Source organism: Oncorhynchus clarkii, chromosome 28, assembly GCF_045791955.1.
Source record: "Oncorhynchus clarkii lewisi isolate Uvic-CL-2024 chromosome 28, UVic_Ocla_1.0, whole genome shotgun sequence".
NCBI classification, from domain to species: Eukaryota; Metazoa; Chordata; class Actinopteri; order Salmoniformes; family Salmonidae; genus Oncorhynchus; species Oncorhynchus clarkii.
Genome location: NC_092174.1, coordinates 46414667 through 46433488, shown reverse-complemented (window position 1 = coordinate 46433488; position 18822 = coordinate 46414667). Strand labels below are relative to the sequence as shown.

General features: G+C 45.8%; 1 protein-coding gene across 1 annotated transcript in view; it reads left to right on the top strand.

Moving 5' to 3' along the window:
- The window catches only part of LOC139386626 (ankyrin repeat domain-containing protein 12-like), a 66869-nt gene that overhangs the window by 13089 nt on the left and 34958 nt on the right, over positions 1–18822 (top strand). The window contains exons 2-3 of the mRNA XM_071132356.1: positions 12839–12994; positions 17712–17868. Of these exons, the coding sequence (XP_070988457.1) occupies positions 12935–12994; positions 17712–17868 (217 nt within the window). The 5' untranslated portion in view covers positions 12839–12934. The remainder of the gene's footprint in view (positions 1–12838; positions 12995–17711; positions 17869–18822) is intronic.

Sequence of the window (18822 nt, the reverse complement as noted above, 5' to 3'; positions counted from 1 at the left end):
GGCTTTTGAACACATGCGGTTTTTTGCTTCTGAGGGAAATCCCGTGAAACTATCATTTTTTTAAAAGTTTTTTTTATGTCAAGTTAGCGTGATTTTATTTTTGCTTCTTTTTATATCATTGACTATACATATATGTCTAATTCTCTGTATTCTAAGTATTTCTATTATTCACATTTGTCAAGCGACAACAGTTATTGTTTTGAACCAAGACACCCCCCCCCCCAAGTAACATCTGATTGCAGACGATTTGTGTGTCTTACTGGGCTAGCTTCAAACATAACTTGGAGATTGAAAACGAGTCGACGGAGACTCTTGTCTTGCTCCACTTCTGAGAGACGACACTGGTCAAAGCACAACTGAACCAGAGGAATTTGTTGATCTCCGCAGTGCTAGAGGCGTCACTACAGACCCGGGTTCGATCCCGTCTGTATCACAACGGGCCATGATCGGGAGTCCAATAGGGCGGTTCAGAATTGGCCCAGCGGCGTCCGGGTTAAGGGGACTTTTAGCAAGTGGAGCTTTACTTGGCTCCTGCAGGCTGACCTCGGTCGTCAGGTGAACGGTGTTTCCTCCGACACATTGGTGCGGCTGGCTTCCCGGGTTAAGTGGGCTGGTGTTAAGTGCGGTTTGGTGGGTCATGTTTTCGCAGCAATGAGACGAGATTGAAAGTAGGGGAAGAAAAAGCAGGTAAAACACAAAATATTCTGAAATAACATCACTCCCCTTATGTCCCAGGAGTTCAGGTGGACCACTTTTTGACACACACACACACACACACACAGGTACAGGAGTATGGTTGGGGTGGACAGTGTTTGACAGCCATCGTCAATGGCGACGTCACAAACGATGGATTAGCATATTGTTGAGTGTGACTGCTCCTCCTGTAGTCTGGCAGCGCAACACAGCGACATACCAAAAAACGGCCTATTCCCTAGGCCTGATACGAGGGAGGTAGATTATTATTAACATAATGAAAGAGAACGGTGTACGAAGAGTGTCGACGGCAACGCAGAATGTCAGATGACGTCTAATGGATGTTTCCCCCCCCCAGACACACTGTTCCCCCCCCCCCCCCAGACACACTGTTTCCCCCCCCAGACACACTGTTTCCCCCCCCAGACACACTGTTTCCCCCCCAGACACACTGTCCCCCCCCCCCCCCCGACACACTATTTCCCCCACCTTTCCCCCCCCCCCAGACACACTGTTTCTCCCCCCCCCCAGACACACTGTTCCCCCCCCCCCCCCCAGACACACTGTTTCCCCCCCCCCCCCAGACACACTGTTTCTCCCCCCCCCCCAGACACACTGTTCCCCCCCCCCCCCCCCCCAGACACACTGTTTCTCCCCCCCCCCCAGACACACTGTTTCTCCCCCCCCCCAGACACACTGTTTCTCCCCCCCAGACACACTGTTTCTCCCCCCCAGACACACTGTTTCTCCCCCCCAGACACACTGTTTCTCTCCCCCCCCCAGACACACTGTTTCTCCCCCCCCCAGACACACTGTTTCTCCCCCCCCCCAGACACACTGTTTCTCCCCCCCCCAGACACACTGTTTCTCCCCCCTCCAGACACACTGTTTCCCCCCCCCCAGACACACTGTTTCCCCCCCCCCCCAGACACACTGTTTCTCCCCCCCCCCAGACACTGTTTCCCCCCCCCCCCAGACACACTGTTTCCCCCCCCCCCCAGACACACTGTTTCTCCCCCCCCCCAGACACACTGTTTCTCCCCCCCCCAGACACACTGTTTCTCCCCCCCCAGACACACTGTTTCTCCCCCCCCAGACACACTGTTTCTCCCCCCCCAGACACACTGTTTCTCCCCCCCAGACACACTGTTTCTCCCCCCCCAGACACACTGTTTCTCCCCCCCCAGACACACTGTTTCTCCCCCCCCAGACATACTGTTTCTCCCCCCCCAGACACACTGTTTCTCCCCCCCCAGACACACTGTTTCTCCCCCCCCAGACACACTGTTTCTCCCCCCCCAGACACACTGTTTCTCCCCCCCCCGACACACTGTTCCCCCCCCCCCCCCCCCCAGACACACTGTTTCCCCCCCCCCCAGACACACTGTTTCCCCCCCCCCCCAGACACACTGTTTCTCCCCCCCCCCCAGACACACTGTTTCTCCCCCCCCCCAGACACACTGTTTCTCCCCCCCCCCCCAGACACACTGTTTCCCCCCCCCCCCAGACACACTTAATCCGGAGAGAGAATGAACAATTGTAAGATAGACTAATCATATAGGAAATAAAAAGTTGTTTTAAAAAATTTAAAGTATAAGTTTCTGCTTTACTTAACCAAATTTATTTAGCCTTACACTTATCTTTGAGAAATCCCTCCTGGCAAGCCAAACAGCCAATAATATAGGCCTGAATAGTGATGCACCGATGTGGTGTTTTTGGCCGATATCCCATATGAAGCATTCAAGTACAGTTAAATAGTTAACACACACGGACACCGCGGTCTAAGGCACTGCATCTCAGTCACTACAGTCCCTGGTTCGAATCCAGGTTGTATCGCATCCGGCCGTGATTGGGAGTCCCGTAGGGCGGCGTACAATTGGGCCCAGCGTCGTTAGTGTGTGGCCGGGGTAGGCCGTCATTGTAAATAAGAATTTGTTCTTAACTGACTTGCCTAGTTAAATAAAGGTTACACACACCACACTGACCCAGAAGTTATTTTGTTGTCAATTACGTATGTCCCCATTACCACATAAAACATAATCTAAACATATTTCTTTCACGTACTTGCTGTGCTGTTTCATTGTTCAGTTGTTTCATTCTCAACCAGGATTTCATCATACACGCCAAGCAGTGAGGTTTCAGCTCTGTCTGTCTGTGGCCTCTCTTTCGTCAGTGCGCGTTTCCATTTTGTCCAGCTGTTTGCATCGAAGTAGCGGTCCTTGTACCTAGCATATGGCACGGTGGCGACACCGTAAGGAGGCTCAGAGAATCACTTGTTCACAGCCTCGAGTACTTTTTTTTGTACGTTTTTAACCCTACAGTCTTGTGTTGTCAGTTTTGTTGATCAGGCTTCAATGCCATGACAGAGTCTGTTGCAGACACTGTTGATGAGCTTGTTTCTCCAGTCAGTTGTCCGAATGGCGCGAAGAGTGTGTTTTCATGTTTCAAATCATGTTCTGAAATGGCAGCAACGGTATGAGAACCAGTAACATTCTTGAGCAATACGGCTTTCCTCAGTACGAAGTCCTCCGGTCGATCCACAGTGTGCTGTCAGACTCCGTATGCTCATGGGGAAAATGTCAGTCGCGAAGCTAATAGCAAGGACGCTACTAGTAGCTTAGTAGCTAAGCTTAGCTTAGCTTTGTACGTTTTGAACAATACTGTGTAACGTCTGAAAAATAGCATGTAGCAGGGCTCGACCAGTCGATTGGTCAAGGCCCAAGAATTCCATTATCAATGTGTTGTGAAGCTAATCATTAAGGATTAGGCACAATTTTGGAATTGGCGGTTTGCCTTCAAAATAAAAGTCCCTCTTTTGAAAGTGATGAAGAAGGTTACAATTGGTGGAAACATGCCATATTTAGACTTGATAATGTTAAACAAGGTTTGAATGTGAAGCAATGAAATGGGGTATCGGTGACACCCACAGAACACAACTGTGAAGAGTTTACGCAAATATTAGCGTTGTAGCTTTTTATCGCGGGACTGTGACTGTGGGAAATCACCTCCCCAGTCAGCCAATTGAGTGTATTGACATTCATATTGCACTGTACAGCTTTACCTAAGGATTGAGGATCAATGAAATGGGGTGTCAGTCTACTCAATACACAAGATATTTTTTTTCCCAACGTCCTCAGAGTTATCAGACTTCAAAACATCCACGCAGTATTGTTTTTCCTCTGGAATAGTGTTAAATACAAACGTGCGCTGAGTACAACAGGTGTAGGTAGACCTTACAGTGAAATGCTGAATACAACAGGTGTAGGTAGACCTTACAGTGAAATGCTGAATACAACAGGTGTAGGTAGACCTTACAGTGAAATGCTGAATACAACAGGTGTAGTAGACCTTACAGTGAAATGCTGAATACAACCGGTGTAGACCTTACAGTGAAATGCTGAATACAACAGGTGTAGTAGACCTTACAGTGAAATGCTGAATACAACAGGTGTAGTAGACCTCACAGTGAAATGCTGAATACAACAGGTGTAGTAGACCTCACAGTGAAATGCTGAATACAACAGGTGTAGTAGACCTCACAGTGAAATGCTGAATACAACAGGTGTAGTAGACCTCACAGTGAAATGCTGAATACAACAGGTGTAGTAGACATCACAGTGAAATGCTGAATACAACAGGTGTAGTAGACCTTACAGTGAAATGCTGAATACAACAGGTGTAGTAGACCTTACAGTGAAATGCTGAATACAACGGGTGTAGTAGACCTTACAGTGAAATGCTGAATACAACAGGTGTAGTAGACCTTACAGTGAAATGCTGAATACAACAGGTGTAGTATACCTTACAGTGAAATGCTGAATACAACAGGTGTAGTAGACCTTACAGTGAAATGCTGAGTACAACAGGTGTAGTAGACCTTACAGTGAAATGCTGAATACAACAGGTGTAGGTGGACCTTACAGTGAAATGCTGAATACAACAGGTGTAGTAGACCTCACAGTGAAATGCTGAATACAACAGGTGTAGTAGACCTCACAGTGAAATGCTGAATACAACAGGTGTAGGTAGACCTTACAGTGAAATGCTGAATACAACAGGTGTAGGTAGACCTCACAGTGAAATGCTGAATACAACAGGTGTAGTAGACCTCACAGTGAAATGTTTACTTACAGACTCTAACCAATAGTGAAAAAAAGATATTAGGTGAACAATAGGTAAGGAAAGAAATATAAACAACAGTAAAAAGACAGTCTATATACAGTAGCGAGGCTATAAAAGTAGCGAGGCTACATACAGACACCAGTTAGTCAGGCTGAGGTAGTATGTAGATATGGTTAAAGTGACTATGCCAATATGATGAACAGAGAGTAGCAGCAGCATTAAAGAGGGTGTTGGCGGGTGGTGGGACACAATGCAGATAGCCCAGTTAGCCAATGTGCAGGAGCACTGGTTGGTCAGGCCAATTGAGGTAGTATGTACATGAGTGTATAGTTAAAGAGGCTATGCATATAAGATAAACAGAGAGTAGCAGCAGCGTAGAAGAGGGGGTGGGGGGGGGGGGGGGGGGGACACAATGCAAATAGTCAGGGTAACCATAGGTTACATGTTCAGGAGTCTTATGGCTTGGGGGTAAAAACTGTTGAAGTCTTTTTATCCTAGACTTGGCACTCCGGTACCACTTGCCATGCGGTAGTAGAGAGAACAGTCTATGACTGGGGTGGCTGGGATCTCTGTCAATTTTTAGGGCCTTCCTCTGACACTGTGTGGTATAGAGGTCCTGGATGGCAGGAAGCTTGGCCCCAGTGAAATACTGGGCCGTATGCACTACCCTCTGTAGTGCCTTGCGGTCGGAGGCCGAGCAGTTGATATACCAGGCAGTGATGCAACCAATCAGGATGCTCTCGATGGTGCAGCTGTAGAACCTTTTGAGGATCTGAGGACCCATGCCAAACCTTTCCAGTCTCCTGAGGGGGAATAGGTTTTGTCGTACCCTCTTCACGACTGCCTTGGTGTGTTTGGACCATGATATTTTGTTGGTGATGTGGACACCAAGGAACTTGACGCTCTCAACCTGCTCCACTACAGCCCTGTCCCTGAGAATGGGGGGGCTTATGCTATAAACTAATAAGTCTTTTACCTATCGAACTGTAGCCAAAACTAAAATAAGTATGAAAATAACCTAGGATAACAATAAATGTGTCTCAATTCAGTTGTTTTAGAGTCCCGCAATAAGCGCTATGACACTAATGTTCTCTGGGTGTCACGGAGTAGACTGAAACCCCAATGTCATTGATTCACAATCCATAGGTAAAGCTGTACAGTGAAATAAGGATGCCCCCCAATGCAATTCTAAAGTCTAATACATCCAGTGAGATTTCAACAGATTTTTGTCATATTAACAAATAATTGTATTTTATTGATTTTTATATAACAACATTCCAACCTCATTTAGCGTGATCTATTAAAAATTGCATAATTCTACTATTTGAATTGATTTGCATATCTGTCAATGACGTACTTTTATTTTGAAGGCTAACCGCAAAGTCCACGATTGTGGCTAATCCTTGTTGTGGCTAGCTTCACATAGATGGGGACCGACCACCATTAATCAAATAAGAACTGTCCTATAAATCAGGGTTATTTTAGATGATGACAGCTAGCTAGATAGTTAGCTACTATTTCAGATTGTCGTTTTATGTTTTTGAGGAAGAACATTGTTTGCATCCATGAGCTAGCTAGCTTTTTTTTATGACCAGCACTGTAGGTGTCGAGACAACTTTACCAGCGTCATAGCATACGTAGCTATGAATCGTTGTGACATATGAAGTACGAGTGATTTGTGTAATAACTAGGTGAAAAATGTATGAACGTGTTAAATTATTATTTGACGTGGAGTCATATTCAGGTTCTGATTGGTCAAGGAAGTCCGTTGAGAACAAATTCTAATTTACAATGACGGCCCGGACAACGCTGGGCCAATTGTGCGCCGCCCTATGGGACTCCCAATCACCGGGGCCGGATACGATACAGCCTGGATTCGAACCAGGGACTGTAGTGACGCCTCTTGCATTGAGATGCAGTGCCTTAGATCGCTGCGTCCATGTGTGTGTTAACTATTTAACTGTACTAGAATGCTTAAAAGGCCCAAAAAAAAAAAATATGTAATTTCGGTATCAGCCAAAAATGTCATATTGGTGCATCACTAATATATAACATTCTTTATGAGACTTTTAAAAAATCATGGATGTTGACTTAGGCAAAAGGCCTATTAGTTTATAGCATATCAAACTGTTGCCAAAACTAAAATAAGTGTGAAAATAACCTAAATTAGTGCAAAAACAAAAAAAGTGTAATAAAAATACTGTCATATATCAGCGACGTTTTGGATGAGGGCAGTGGGACAATGTCATTCCAGACATCACCCAACCCTTCAGCGGAGTGTATTTGGCTAAGTGCAGCAGTTGTGTGAATCGGGTTGTGAAACCGAATGTGTTATGATAGGAAGTATCTGCGCTGCAGTTGGCTTCAGCTCGTGTGTGTGTGTGTGTGGAGATAACACAGCAACGTGTTCGTCTTGCCAACATCAGATTATGGGTAAGAGCAGCATTGTTCTTGTTCTAACATGCAAAAAAAAAAAGTATGTTTCTATTCCTCTCCTCTCGTTCTGTCCCCCCTCCTCTCTCGGTCTGTCCCCCCTCCTCTCTCGGTCTGTCCCCGCTCCTCTCTCGGTCTGTCCCCGCTCCTCTCTCGGTCTGTCCCCCCTCCTCTCTCGGTCTGTCCCCGCTCCTCTCTCGGTCTGTCCCCGCTCCTCTCTCGGTCTGTCCCCGCTCCTCTCTCGGTCTGTCCCCGCTCCTCTCTCGGTCTGTCCCCGCTCCTCTCTCGGTCTGTCCCCCCTCCTCTCTCGGTCTGTCCCCCCTCCTCTCTCGGTCTGTCCCCCCTCCTCTCTCGGTCTGTCCCCCCTCCTCTCTGTCTGTCCCCGCTCCTCTCTCTGTCTGTCCCCGCTCCTCTCTCGGTCTGTCCCCGCTCCTCTCTCGGTCTGTCCCCCCTCCTCTCTCGGTCTGTCCCCCCTCCTCTCTCGGTCTGTCCCCCCTCCTCTCTCGGTCTGTCCCCCCTCCTCTCTCGGTCTGTCCCCCCTCCTCTCTCGGTCTGTCCCCCCTCCTCTCTCGGTCTGTCCCCCCTCCTCTCTGTCTGTCCCCGCTCCTCTCTCGGTCTGTCCCCGCTCCTCTCTCGGTCTGTCCCCCCTCCTCTCTCGGTCTGTCCCCCCTCCTCTCTCGGTCTGTCCCCCCTCCTCTCTCGGTCTGTCCCCCCTCCTCTCTCGGTCTGTCCCCCCTCCTCTCTCGGTCTGTCCCCCCTCCTCTCTGTCTGTCCCCGCTCCTCTCTCGGTCTGTCCCCGCTCCTCTCTCGGTCTGTCCCCCCTCCTCTCTCGGTCTGTCCCCCCTCCTCTCTCGGTCTGTCCCCCCTCCTCTCTCGGTCTGTCCCCCCTCCTCTCTCGGTCTGTCCCCCCTCCTCTCTCGGTCTGTCCCCCCTCCTCTCTCGGTCTGTCCCCCCTCCTCTCTCTGAGGTGTGTGAGAGAGAGCTCTACCTCAGCTGTGTTAACGACTGCTTGCCATAACCATGTACTTCGAAGGGCATGATTAGTTGAATCAGGTTTGTTGTTGCTTGGTTAGAACACAACCCTGCACCCACGCTGGTCCTCTGTGGATAAGAAGCCATGCAACAATGACCATAACACCACGCTGGTCCTCTGTGGATAAGAAGCCATGCAACAATGACCAGACCATAACACCACGCTGGTCCTCTGGATAAGAAGCCATGCAACAACGACCAGACCATAACACCACACTGGTCCTCTGGATAAGAAGCCATGCAACAACGACCGTAACACCACAATGGTCCTCTGTGTCCCTCACTTGTCAGCCAGCATCGTGTCCCTCACTTGTCAGCCAGCATCGTGTCCCTCACTTGTCAGCCAGCATCGTGTCCCTCACTTGTCAGCCAGCATCGTGTCCCTCACTTGTCAGCCAGCATCGTGTCCCTCACTTGTCAGCCAGCATCGTGTCCCTCACTTGTAGGTATTATCTCGATGATATCCCAAAACAGATGTGTTATGGCTTTACACCCCCTGCTTTATTGTGGATAAAGAGTTACCTGTCTAACAGAACACAGAGGGGGGGGGGGTTCTTTAATGGACACCTCTCCAACATAATCCAGGTTGAATCAGGAATTCCCCAGGGCAGCTGTCTAGGCCCCTTTACTTTAAAAAAAAACTTTCCTAACGACATGCCACTGGCCTTTAATAAAGCCAATGTGTCTATGAATGCGGATGACTCAACACTATACACGTCAGCTACTACAGCGAGTGAAATGACTGCAAACTTAACAAAGAACTGCTGTTAGTTTCAGAATGGGTGGCGTGGAAGGGTCTGAATGGAAGGTATTTTTTTTGTATAAAATGTCTAAACCTATTTTAGCTTTGTCATGATGGTGTTTTGTATAGATTAATGAGAAACGTTTTTAATTTAATCAATTTTGTAAGAAGGCTGTAACGTAACAAAATGTGGAAAAAAAGTGATGGGGTCTGAATACTTTCCGAATGCACTGTATTAATTATGCTGGACCCCAGGAAGAGTAGCTGCTGCCTTGGCAGGAACTGATGGGGATCCATAATAAACCCCAGGAAGAGTAGCTGCTACATTGACAGGAACTGATGGGGATCCATAATAAACTCCAGGAAGAGTAGCTGCTGCCTTGACAGGAACTAATGGGGATCCATAATAAACCCCAGGAAGAGTAGCTGCTGCCTCGACAGGAACTAATGGGGATCCATAATAAACCCCAGGAAGAGTAGCTGCTGCCTTGGCAGGAACTAATGGGGATCCATAATAAACCCCAGGAAGAGTAGCTGCTGCCTTGGCAGGAACTAATGGGGATCCATAATAAACCCCAGGAAGAGTAGCTGCTGCCTCGACAGGAACTAATGGGGATCCATAATAAACCCCAGGAAGAGTAGCTGCTGCCTCGGCAGGAACTAATGGGGATCCATAATAAACCCCAGGAAGAGTAGCTGCTGCCTCGGCAGAACTAATGGGGATCCATGATAAATACAAACAGCAGAGAATCCCCTCCTGGATCAAGAGCCTTGCTGTCAAACTGAGTAGTATTTTTTAGTTACTTGTTTAACTTTATGACCTTGTCTGTCCTGAAAAATAGTTTTGGAGACCGTATAATATATTCTCTATGCTCTCGTTAGCATTCTCTATGGGATTTTACATGTAATTGTTAGCATTGCTAACCTTCAGATTACAGAAGACCAGACCAGTAGGGTTTGATACCGCCCAAGCCAACACTTGGACTGCTGTCCTGTCATGTCGTCAGGTGACGCAAAGAGGGACTTAGGAAAATTCACGGGCAGGACGACTGGCCCGTCAATGTACAACAGCGAGGAGCTCAAAGTAGAGGAGAAATTTGACTTCATCACTACTATGTATCTGTGAGAGGCATTGACCTGCTGAATACACCGAGGTGTCTGTTTTTCAAGCTACTAGCACACAGCTCAGACACCCATGCATACCCAACAAGACGTATCACAAGAGGTCTCTTCACAGTCCCCAAGTCCAGAACAAACCATGGGAGGTGCACAGTACTACATAGAGCCATGACTACAGGGAACTCTATTCCACAGTACTACATAGAGCCATGACTACATGGAACTCTATTCCACAGTACTACAGAGAGCCATGACTACATGGAACTCTATTCCACAGTACTACAGAGAGCCATGACTACATGGAACTCTATTCCACAGTACTACAGAGAGCCATGACTACATGGAACTCTATTCCACAGTACTACATAGAGCCATGACTACATGGAACTCTATTCCACAGTACTACAGAGAGCCATGACTACATGGAACTCTATTCCACAGTACTACATAGAGCCATGACTACATGGAACTCTATTCCACAGTACTACATAGAGCCATGACTACATGGAACTCTATTCCACAGTACTACATAGAGCCATGACTACATGGAACTCTATTCCACAGTACTACAGAGAGCCATGACTACATGGAACTCTATTCCACATCAAGTAACTAATTCAAGCAGTAGAATCAGATAATATAAAGCAGATGAAAAATACACCTTATGGAACAGTGGGGACTGTGAAGAGACACACACACACACACACACATGTTAACATACACACTAAACACACACGTACAAATGGATTTTGTGTTGTAGAGTAGTGGCCTGAGAGACTTAATGTGTTGTAAAATCTGGTGTGTTTTAAAATGGTTTTTAACATTGTATATATCTGCCTTTACCCCTGGAGGAGTAGCTGCAGCTATTGGGGATCCGTAATATAGAAACCTGGGATCCGTAATGTAGAAGCCTGTAAGAGTCACTGACTTCATATCAGTCCTGTACTGTACACGATACAATACATTTCTAGGTGAGCTGTACTGCTCTGTAACATAACTAGTCCACTTCCTCCCTTCTATATATATATATATATATATATATACACACACACACACACACACACACACACACACACACACACTCTGTAACGTAGCCCTCACCCACACACTCATCTCTCTTGTAAGGCCCCAGTAAAGACCTCAGCAGCACGTGCAGTACCACATGGTCTGGTCGGTGCAACACCACAAATACACTCCTGCTTTTAGTTTTTTCTTTCTATTTGTCTGTTGTGCTAGTGGAAAACACGCCTGGTTTCTCTCTAGGTTTCTTCCTCGGTTCCTGCCTTTCTAGGGACTTTTTCCTAGCCCCCGTGCCTCTACACCTGCATTGCTTGCTGTTTGGGGTTTTAGGCTGGGTTTCTGTACAGCACTTTGAGATATCAGCTGATGTAAAAAAATAAATAAATAAAAAAAATTTTTTTTTTTAAAGGGCTTTATCCGGGATCCTTGGGACGTTCCTATCCCATTCGAAGTTAAAATTTAAAGACGCTATAATTCTAATCGTTTCAAGTTTATAGGACAAAACAAGCAAGTATAGTGTAGCTAGTCATTGTACCATCTGAACCGCTGTGAAATATATATTGTTTTTATAACCAAAAATGTAGTATTTTTTTTTCTGCTGTTTTTGAAGCTGAAACCTAAAGTCAGTCAATGAATATGATCCATAGGACAACACATGACCATAGACTTAGGTGGGTGGGTGGGTGGGTGGGTGGGTGTGGGTGAGGGAGATTTCCCTGTGAGAGTGAGAGAGCCCCTAACCTAATGAATCACACTGTACCCCCCCCCCCCCCCCCCCCCATAGATGTTGCACTGTATTTCTCTACATGTCACAGTAGTGCCACTTTCAACAGTTGTGGAAATTTCCACGTGAACCGTGTAGCAATGCATACAAAGTGGTATCGGCCAATGAGCTTTCTGTTTTTTTTTTTTTTTTAACCACTTTTACAGAATACATTACCCTCTGATCTCTCGCAGTTATTTTTCATGGTTTTGTAATTGTCGGACCCCAGGAAGTTTGAATAAAATACAATTGAAATGTTTCATTTTGGAGGCGACGTGTTTGGCTCAATTGTAGGCTCTTAAGTTTAAGCGTCATCATATTGGTATGGGGGTAGGGGGGTGGATATGTCTTAAGTGAATGACTTGAAATTCTCACCATGGCCTCCTGTGTTGTTGTAGGAGCATAATGAACGCTCTGAGCCGTAGCTGTCATAGCTCATCGCACAACTAACATGACAAACAGTATATACAGATGAAGTTGGAAGTTTACATACTTAGGTTGGAGTCATTAAAACTCGTTTTTCCAACCACTCCACAAATTTCTTGTTAACAAACTATATTTTTGGCAAGTCGGTTAGGACATCTACTTTGTGCATGACACAAGCCATTTTTCCAACAATTGTTTACAGACAGATTGTTCCACTTATAATTCACTGTATCACAATTCCAGTGGGTCAGAAGTTTACATACACTAAGTTGACTGTGCCTTTAAACAGCTTGGAAAATTCCAGAAAATGATGTCATGGCTTTAGAAGCTTCTGATAGGCTAATTGAGATCATTTGAGAATTGTCGATTGTTCTCTTCCTGTGCATTATAGGAGCATGATTAATCCGGTAGCTAGTCACGCGGCTAACCTAACATAACATATAACATGTAGTGTTGATGTTCTCTTCATAACATGTCTTCTGTTGTAGGAGCATGATGAGCGTGCTGGGCCGTAGCTGTCGTAGCTAGTCACACGGTGGGTGGTAGGGGAGGGAGACCATCCGCACCACCAGCAACACTGCACCATGGCGAAACCCGGGGCCGACAGAGATGGATCCATGGTGGACAAACCGACTGGGAAGAAGGTACACTTATACACACAGTATATATTATATATTCTACACCCGCCCGGCACGATCTGGTCTAGGAACAACCCCTAGCTTCTCTTGATCTCTTTTGGCACGTATGTCCTAGCCCCCTGGGAACAATATACGGTATACAGTTTCTGGGTTAGCAAGTAGTCCATGGTCAGATCTACAAGATGTTAAGCAGAGCATGTGATCGGTCTCTGACAAAAAAATAAATAAAATGGCAGACCAAGAGTCGTCTGTTCTTTAGACCAATCTAAAAAATAAAATAAAAAACGGGTATTTTTCCATATATAGCCACACACCCTATGTGTTAATAAATCAACTATATGTTGGCTACTGAGCTTGTCTGATGTTGATATTACAGATGAAGACACAAATTATTAAAGATGGAGCCAGAGATCAATATAGCCTAACGAGAAGAAAATAAGATTCTAGCACTTTGCTCCTGAACTTGCCAGTAATAGGCTACACCAGTAATAGGCTACACCTGTAATAGGCTACACCACTGGTCGGTACCGGTAATAGGCTACACCGGTAATAGGCTACACCACCGGTCGGTACCGGTAATAGGCTACACCACCGGTCGGTACCGGTAATAGGCTGCACCGGTAATAGGCTGCACCACTGGTCGGTACCAGTAATAGGCTACACCGGTAATAGGCTGCACCGGTAATAGGCTACACCACTGGTTGGCACCGGTAATAGGCTGCACCACTGGTCAGTACCAGTAATAGGCTGCACCACTGGTCAGTACCGGTAATAGGCTGCACCGGTAATAGGCTGCACCACTGGTCGGCACCGGTAATAGGCTACACCACTGGTCGGCACCGGTAATAGGCTGCACCGGTAATAGGCTGCACCAGTAATAGGCTACACCTGTAATAGGCTACACCACTGGTCGGTACCGGTAATAGGCTACACCGGTAATAGGCTACACCAGTAATAGGCTACACCACCGGTCGGTACCGGTAATAGGCTACACCACTGGTCGGTACCGGTAATAGGCTGCACCGGTAATAGGCTGCACCACTGGTCGGTACCAGTAATAGGCTACACCGGTAATAGGCTACACCACTGGTCGGCACCGGTAATAGGCTGCACCACTGGTCAGTACCAGTAATAGGCTGCACCACTGGTCAGTACCGGTAATAGGCTGCACCGGTAATAGGCTGCACCACTGGTCGGCACCGGTAATAGGCTACACCACTGGTCGGTACCGGTAATAGGCTGCACCGGTAATAGGCTGCACCGGTAATAGGCTGCACCGGTAATAGGCTGCACCGGTAATAGGCTGCACCGGTAATGGGCTGCACCGGTAATGGGCTGCACCGGTAATAGGCTACACCGGTAATAGGCTGCACCACTGGTCAGTACCAGTAATAGGCTACACCACCGGTCGGCACCGGTAATAGGCTGCACCGGTAATAGGCTGCACCGGTAATAGGCTGCACCGGTAATAGGCTGCACCGGTAATGGGCTGCACCGGTAATGGGCTGCACCGGTAATGGGCTGCACCGGTAATGGGCTGCACCGGTAATGGGCTGCACCGGTAATGGGCTGCACCGGTAATGGGCTGCACCGGTAATGGGCTGCACCGGTAATGGGCTGCACCTGTAATGGGCTGCACCGGTAATGGGCTGCACCGGTAATGGGCTGCACCGGTAATGGGCTGCACCGGTAATGGGCTGCACCGGTAATGGGCTGCACCGGTAATGGCCGGCACCGGTAATGGCCGGCACCACTGGTCGGCACCGGTAATAGGCTGCACCACTGGTCGGCACCGGTAATAGGGCTACACCGGTAATAGGGCTACACCGGTAATAGGGCTACACCGGTAATAGGGCTACACCGGTAATAGGGCTACACCGGTAATAGGGCTACACCGGTAATAGGGCTACACCGGTAATAGGGCTACACCGGTAATAGGCTACACCGGTAATAGTGCTACACCGGTAATAGGGCTACACCGGTAATAGGGCTACACCGGCGGGGGGCGACCCTTTTTCCATTTTAAGTGCAAAGTTATCTTAGCTATAATTTTCATATGCCTGTTTTCGTGGAAGAGTTTCATTTCATTTATAAGTCTTCATATGACATTGATTTTGAGATATGGTTAATCAACATTATATCTAAATAATAATGATACAAAGCTTCCATTGGCAATATGTAAAAATAGGCTCCATGAAGCCAACAAATTAAAACATTGCAGCCTGCAGGTAGAAAATATCCGGGTTGTAAAAAATAAATATCCTTTTAGTCACTTTGGCTACACATGGCCTGTCTGTATCAACTTGGTCTGACCCAAAACTCATGTTAGCAAACTTGCAATATTGTATAAAATATTCTGGGCCCTCAGTTTCCAGCGCAGCTGTAGGATATTTGCGCGGGATACTTAGTAATCAGGTAGGCCTATTTAAAATAAATAAAAAATGATGACGTTTGCTCCGGATCAGAACATGACATTTTTTTCCCCCTCTTTCCATGCTGAGTGGTTATGGAAAGGGAGATAGCTGGAAAGATTTTCCAAATAGGCCACGATGAGGTTCTATTGTCATTCTCGGTGGATTTAAAAAACAGTGATGGTTTCTTCGTTTGAGGCGAAGAAACCATCACTGTGGAGCTTCTCAAAGTCATGTTGAGTTAAGACGATCAGAAATAGTATAGTATCACATCCCCATAAGGACACACAGGCTATAATTGATTTTGACCTTTTTATATATGAACATTTTCAAGGAGGTTTCTGTTTTTTGATAGAGTTATTTTGCCTAAAAACCTTTTTAGGCTTACCCGTAGAAAAATGAACTACGTCCCTGCCCAGCCTGGCAAGAGTGGCCTGCAGGGTGTTTAGTGTCCAAATCATATTGTATATGTCATATGTGCCGAATACAACAGGAATACAACCTTACCGTGAAATTCCCAGTGGCTCTGCAAGCACGGAGAGAGGGGTTTCTCAGCTGCTGGCATGTTAATTAAAGTACTTTCACGTCTTACGGTTTGGTTTCAATATTTCAAAACCAAATGGTAGGTCCAGGTCGTCACGTAAATAGATTGGTGTTGGTTAAATGGTGATTTTAAAAAAATATTGTATTTTTTATGAATGAAGCTCATTTGGAACGGCGTTTTTAAAAAAAATATAATAATAATAATTTAATTCTCGCCTGAGCACCACTCCCTGAACGATAAGCGAGATTTCCGACCCCTTCAACTCTGCTCACATACTCTGATAGGAAGATATCTCATCTATAACTCATCTCGATAACTAAAGGATAAATGCATCCAACTCCAGACGACAACGGGAAACTACTCTTTTAACTAAGCCACTGAAATTCAATTGTACGGCAGAAATCAGCATTTTTTTTTCAAAACCAACAGCATCAATAAAGCTGCGTTTTTAAACAATTTCACCCGAGTTTTTATATCGAAAGTTTTTTTTTTTGTTTGCTTTAATGTTTATTATATGGGGCCGGGCAACTCGTTTTTCATCACACAAATTTAATGCAAAAACATTCGGCAGAAAATATCTTCGTTTTCATCCGATTGAAACAGAAGTGCAACGCTATTTGGCTGGCAGCCACACAAGTTTATATTTATTTCACCTTTATTTAACCTTTATTTAACTAGGCAAGTCAGTCAAGAACAAATTCTTATTTTCAATGACGGGCCTAGGAACAGTGGGTTAACTGCCTCGTTCAGGGAACAGCACGACAGATTTCTTTTTTGTACCTTGTCAGCTCGGAGGATTCGATCTTACAACCTTTCGGTGACTAGTCCAACGCTCTAAACCACTAGGCTACCTGCCTCACCTCCCTTCTAACCACTAGGCTACCTGCCTCCCCTCCCCTCTAACCACTAGGCTACGCTGCCGCCCCTACACTCTAACCACTAGGCTACCTGCCTCCCCTCCCCTCTAACCACTAGGCTACGCTGCCGCCCCTCCCCTCTAACCCACTAGGCTACGCTGCCGCCCCTCCCCTCTAACCACTAGGCTACGCTGCCGCCCCTCCCCTCTAACCACTAGGCTACGCTGCCGCCCCTCCCCTCTAACCACTAGGCTACGCTGCCGCCCCTCCCCTCTAACCACTAGGCTACGCTGCCGCCCCTCCCCTCTAACCACTAGGCTACGCTGCCGCCCCTCCCCTCTAACCACTAGGCTACGCTGCCGCCCCTCCCCTCTAACCACTAGGCTACGCTGCCGCCCCTCCCCTCTAACCACTAGGCTACGCTGCCGCCCCGAGGTAAAGTAAATTAGCTTACGATGAAAAGCGCAAGTCATTTTACTGCATGAACGATGCATGGCCATCAGATTCCTTATGGTACTAGATGGAATGTAGCCAGCTACATTTTCCTCGTGTTTTGCTTGTCGTTAATCTATATCTACTGGAGAAAAGCAACCGTTGCCTCTTCCTCTCTGCCATGAGAGAGGAAGAGTGCCGTTCGTGTGTCCTGAAGACGATAGCAAGGATTTCTCATCCCAGTGGAGATGTGTAACTGAAGCACAACATTTTGTCTGAAGCGGAGTAGAAATTGACAATAAGAACAGATTAGAGAACACTTTAGATCTCCGTTTACAAAACGCAGTAAGATATTTATTCAGTGTTTAAAAAAATTATTATTACATTTTTCTGCATGGGGGAAAAAAACACTGAATTCTGCATTATAATGTAACCCCTGTTGCAATTCCCCCCCCCCCCCCCCCTTTTTTTTTTTCCAGAGCAAAGATAAGATTTCCCTCTTCACCAAGACTCCGAAGCTTGACCGCAGTGAGTTTCTGGGGGGTAAGGAAGGGAAACCACCCAAGTCTATCATGAAACGCAAACTGTCCTTCACCGTGAGCCCCCCTCGCAACAAGGAGAGAGAATCAGACACAGGTACCAGCATCCCACGTCTCACATGGCTATTTCACAACTGTGTGTGTGTGTGTGTGTGTGTGTGTGTGTGTGAGATGGTGATGGGGTATATTTAAAAAAAATAAACATTTTTTTATGTACTTTTGTATTTGATTCGGATACAACAAATAGTGTCTTATAAAGGCCATGTGGGCTGGGCATCCATGCAGATGCATGATACTCTAATACAATCAATCATGTGCTGTACCTTCATAAATAAGAGTATATATCTAGTATAAGAGTATATATCTAGTATAAGAATGTATATCTAGTATAAGAGTGTATATCTAGTATAAGAGTGTATATCTAGTATAAGAGTGTATATCTAGTATAAGAGTGTATATCTAGTATAAGAGTGTATATCTAGTATAAGAGTGTATATCTAGTATAAGAGTGTATATCTAGTATAAGAGTGTATATCTAGTATAAGAGTGTATATCTAGTATAAGAGTGTATATCTAGTATAAGAGTGTATATCTAGTATAAGAGTGTATATCTAGTATAAGAGTGTATATCTAGTATAAGAGTGTATATCTAGTATAAGAGTGTATATCTAGTATAAGAGTGTATATCTAGTATAAGAGTGTATATCTAGTATAAGAGTGTATATCTAGTATAAGAGTGTATATCTAGTATAAGAGTATATATCTAGTATAAGAGTATATATCTAGTATAAGAGTATATATCTAGTATAAGAGTATATATCTAGTATAAGAATGTATATCTAGTATGAGTGTATATCTAGTATGAGTGTATATCTAGTATAAGAATGTATATCTAGTATAAGAGTGTATATCTAGTATAAGAGTATATATCTAGTATAAGAGTGTATATCTAGTATAAGAGTGTATATCTAGTATAAGAGTGTATATCTAGTATAAGAGTGTATATCTAGTATAAGAATGTATATCTAGTATAAGAGTATATATCTAGTAT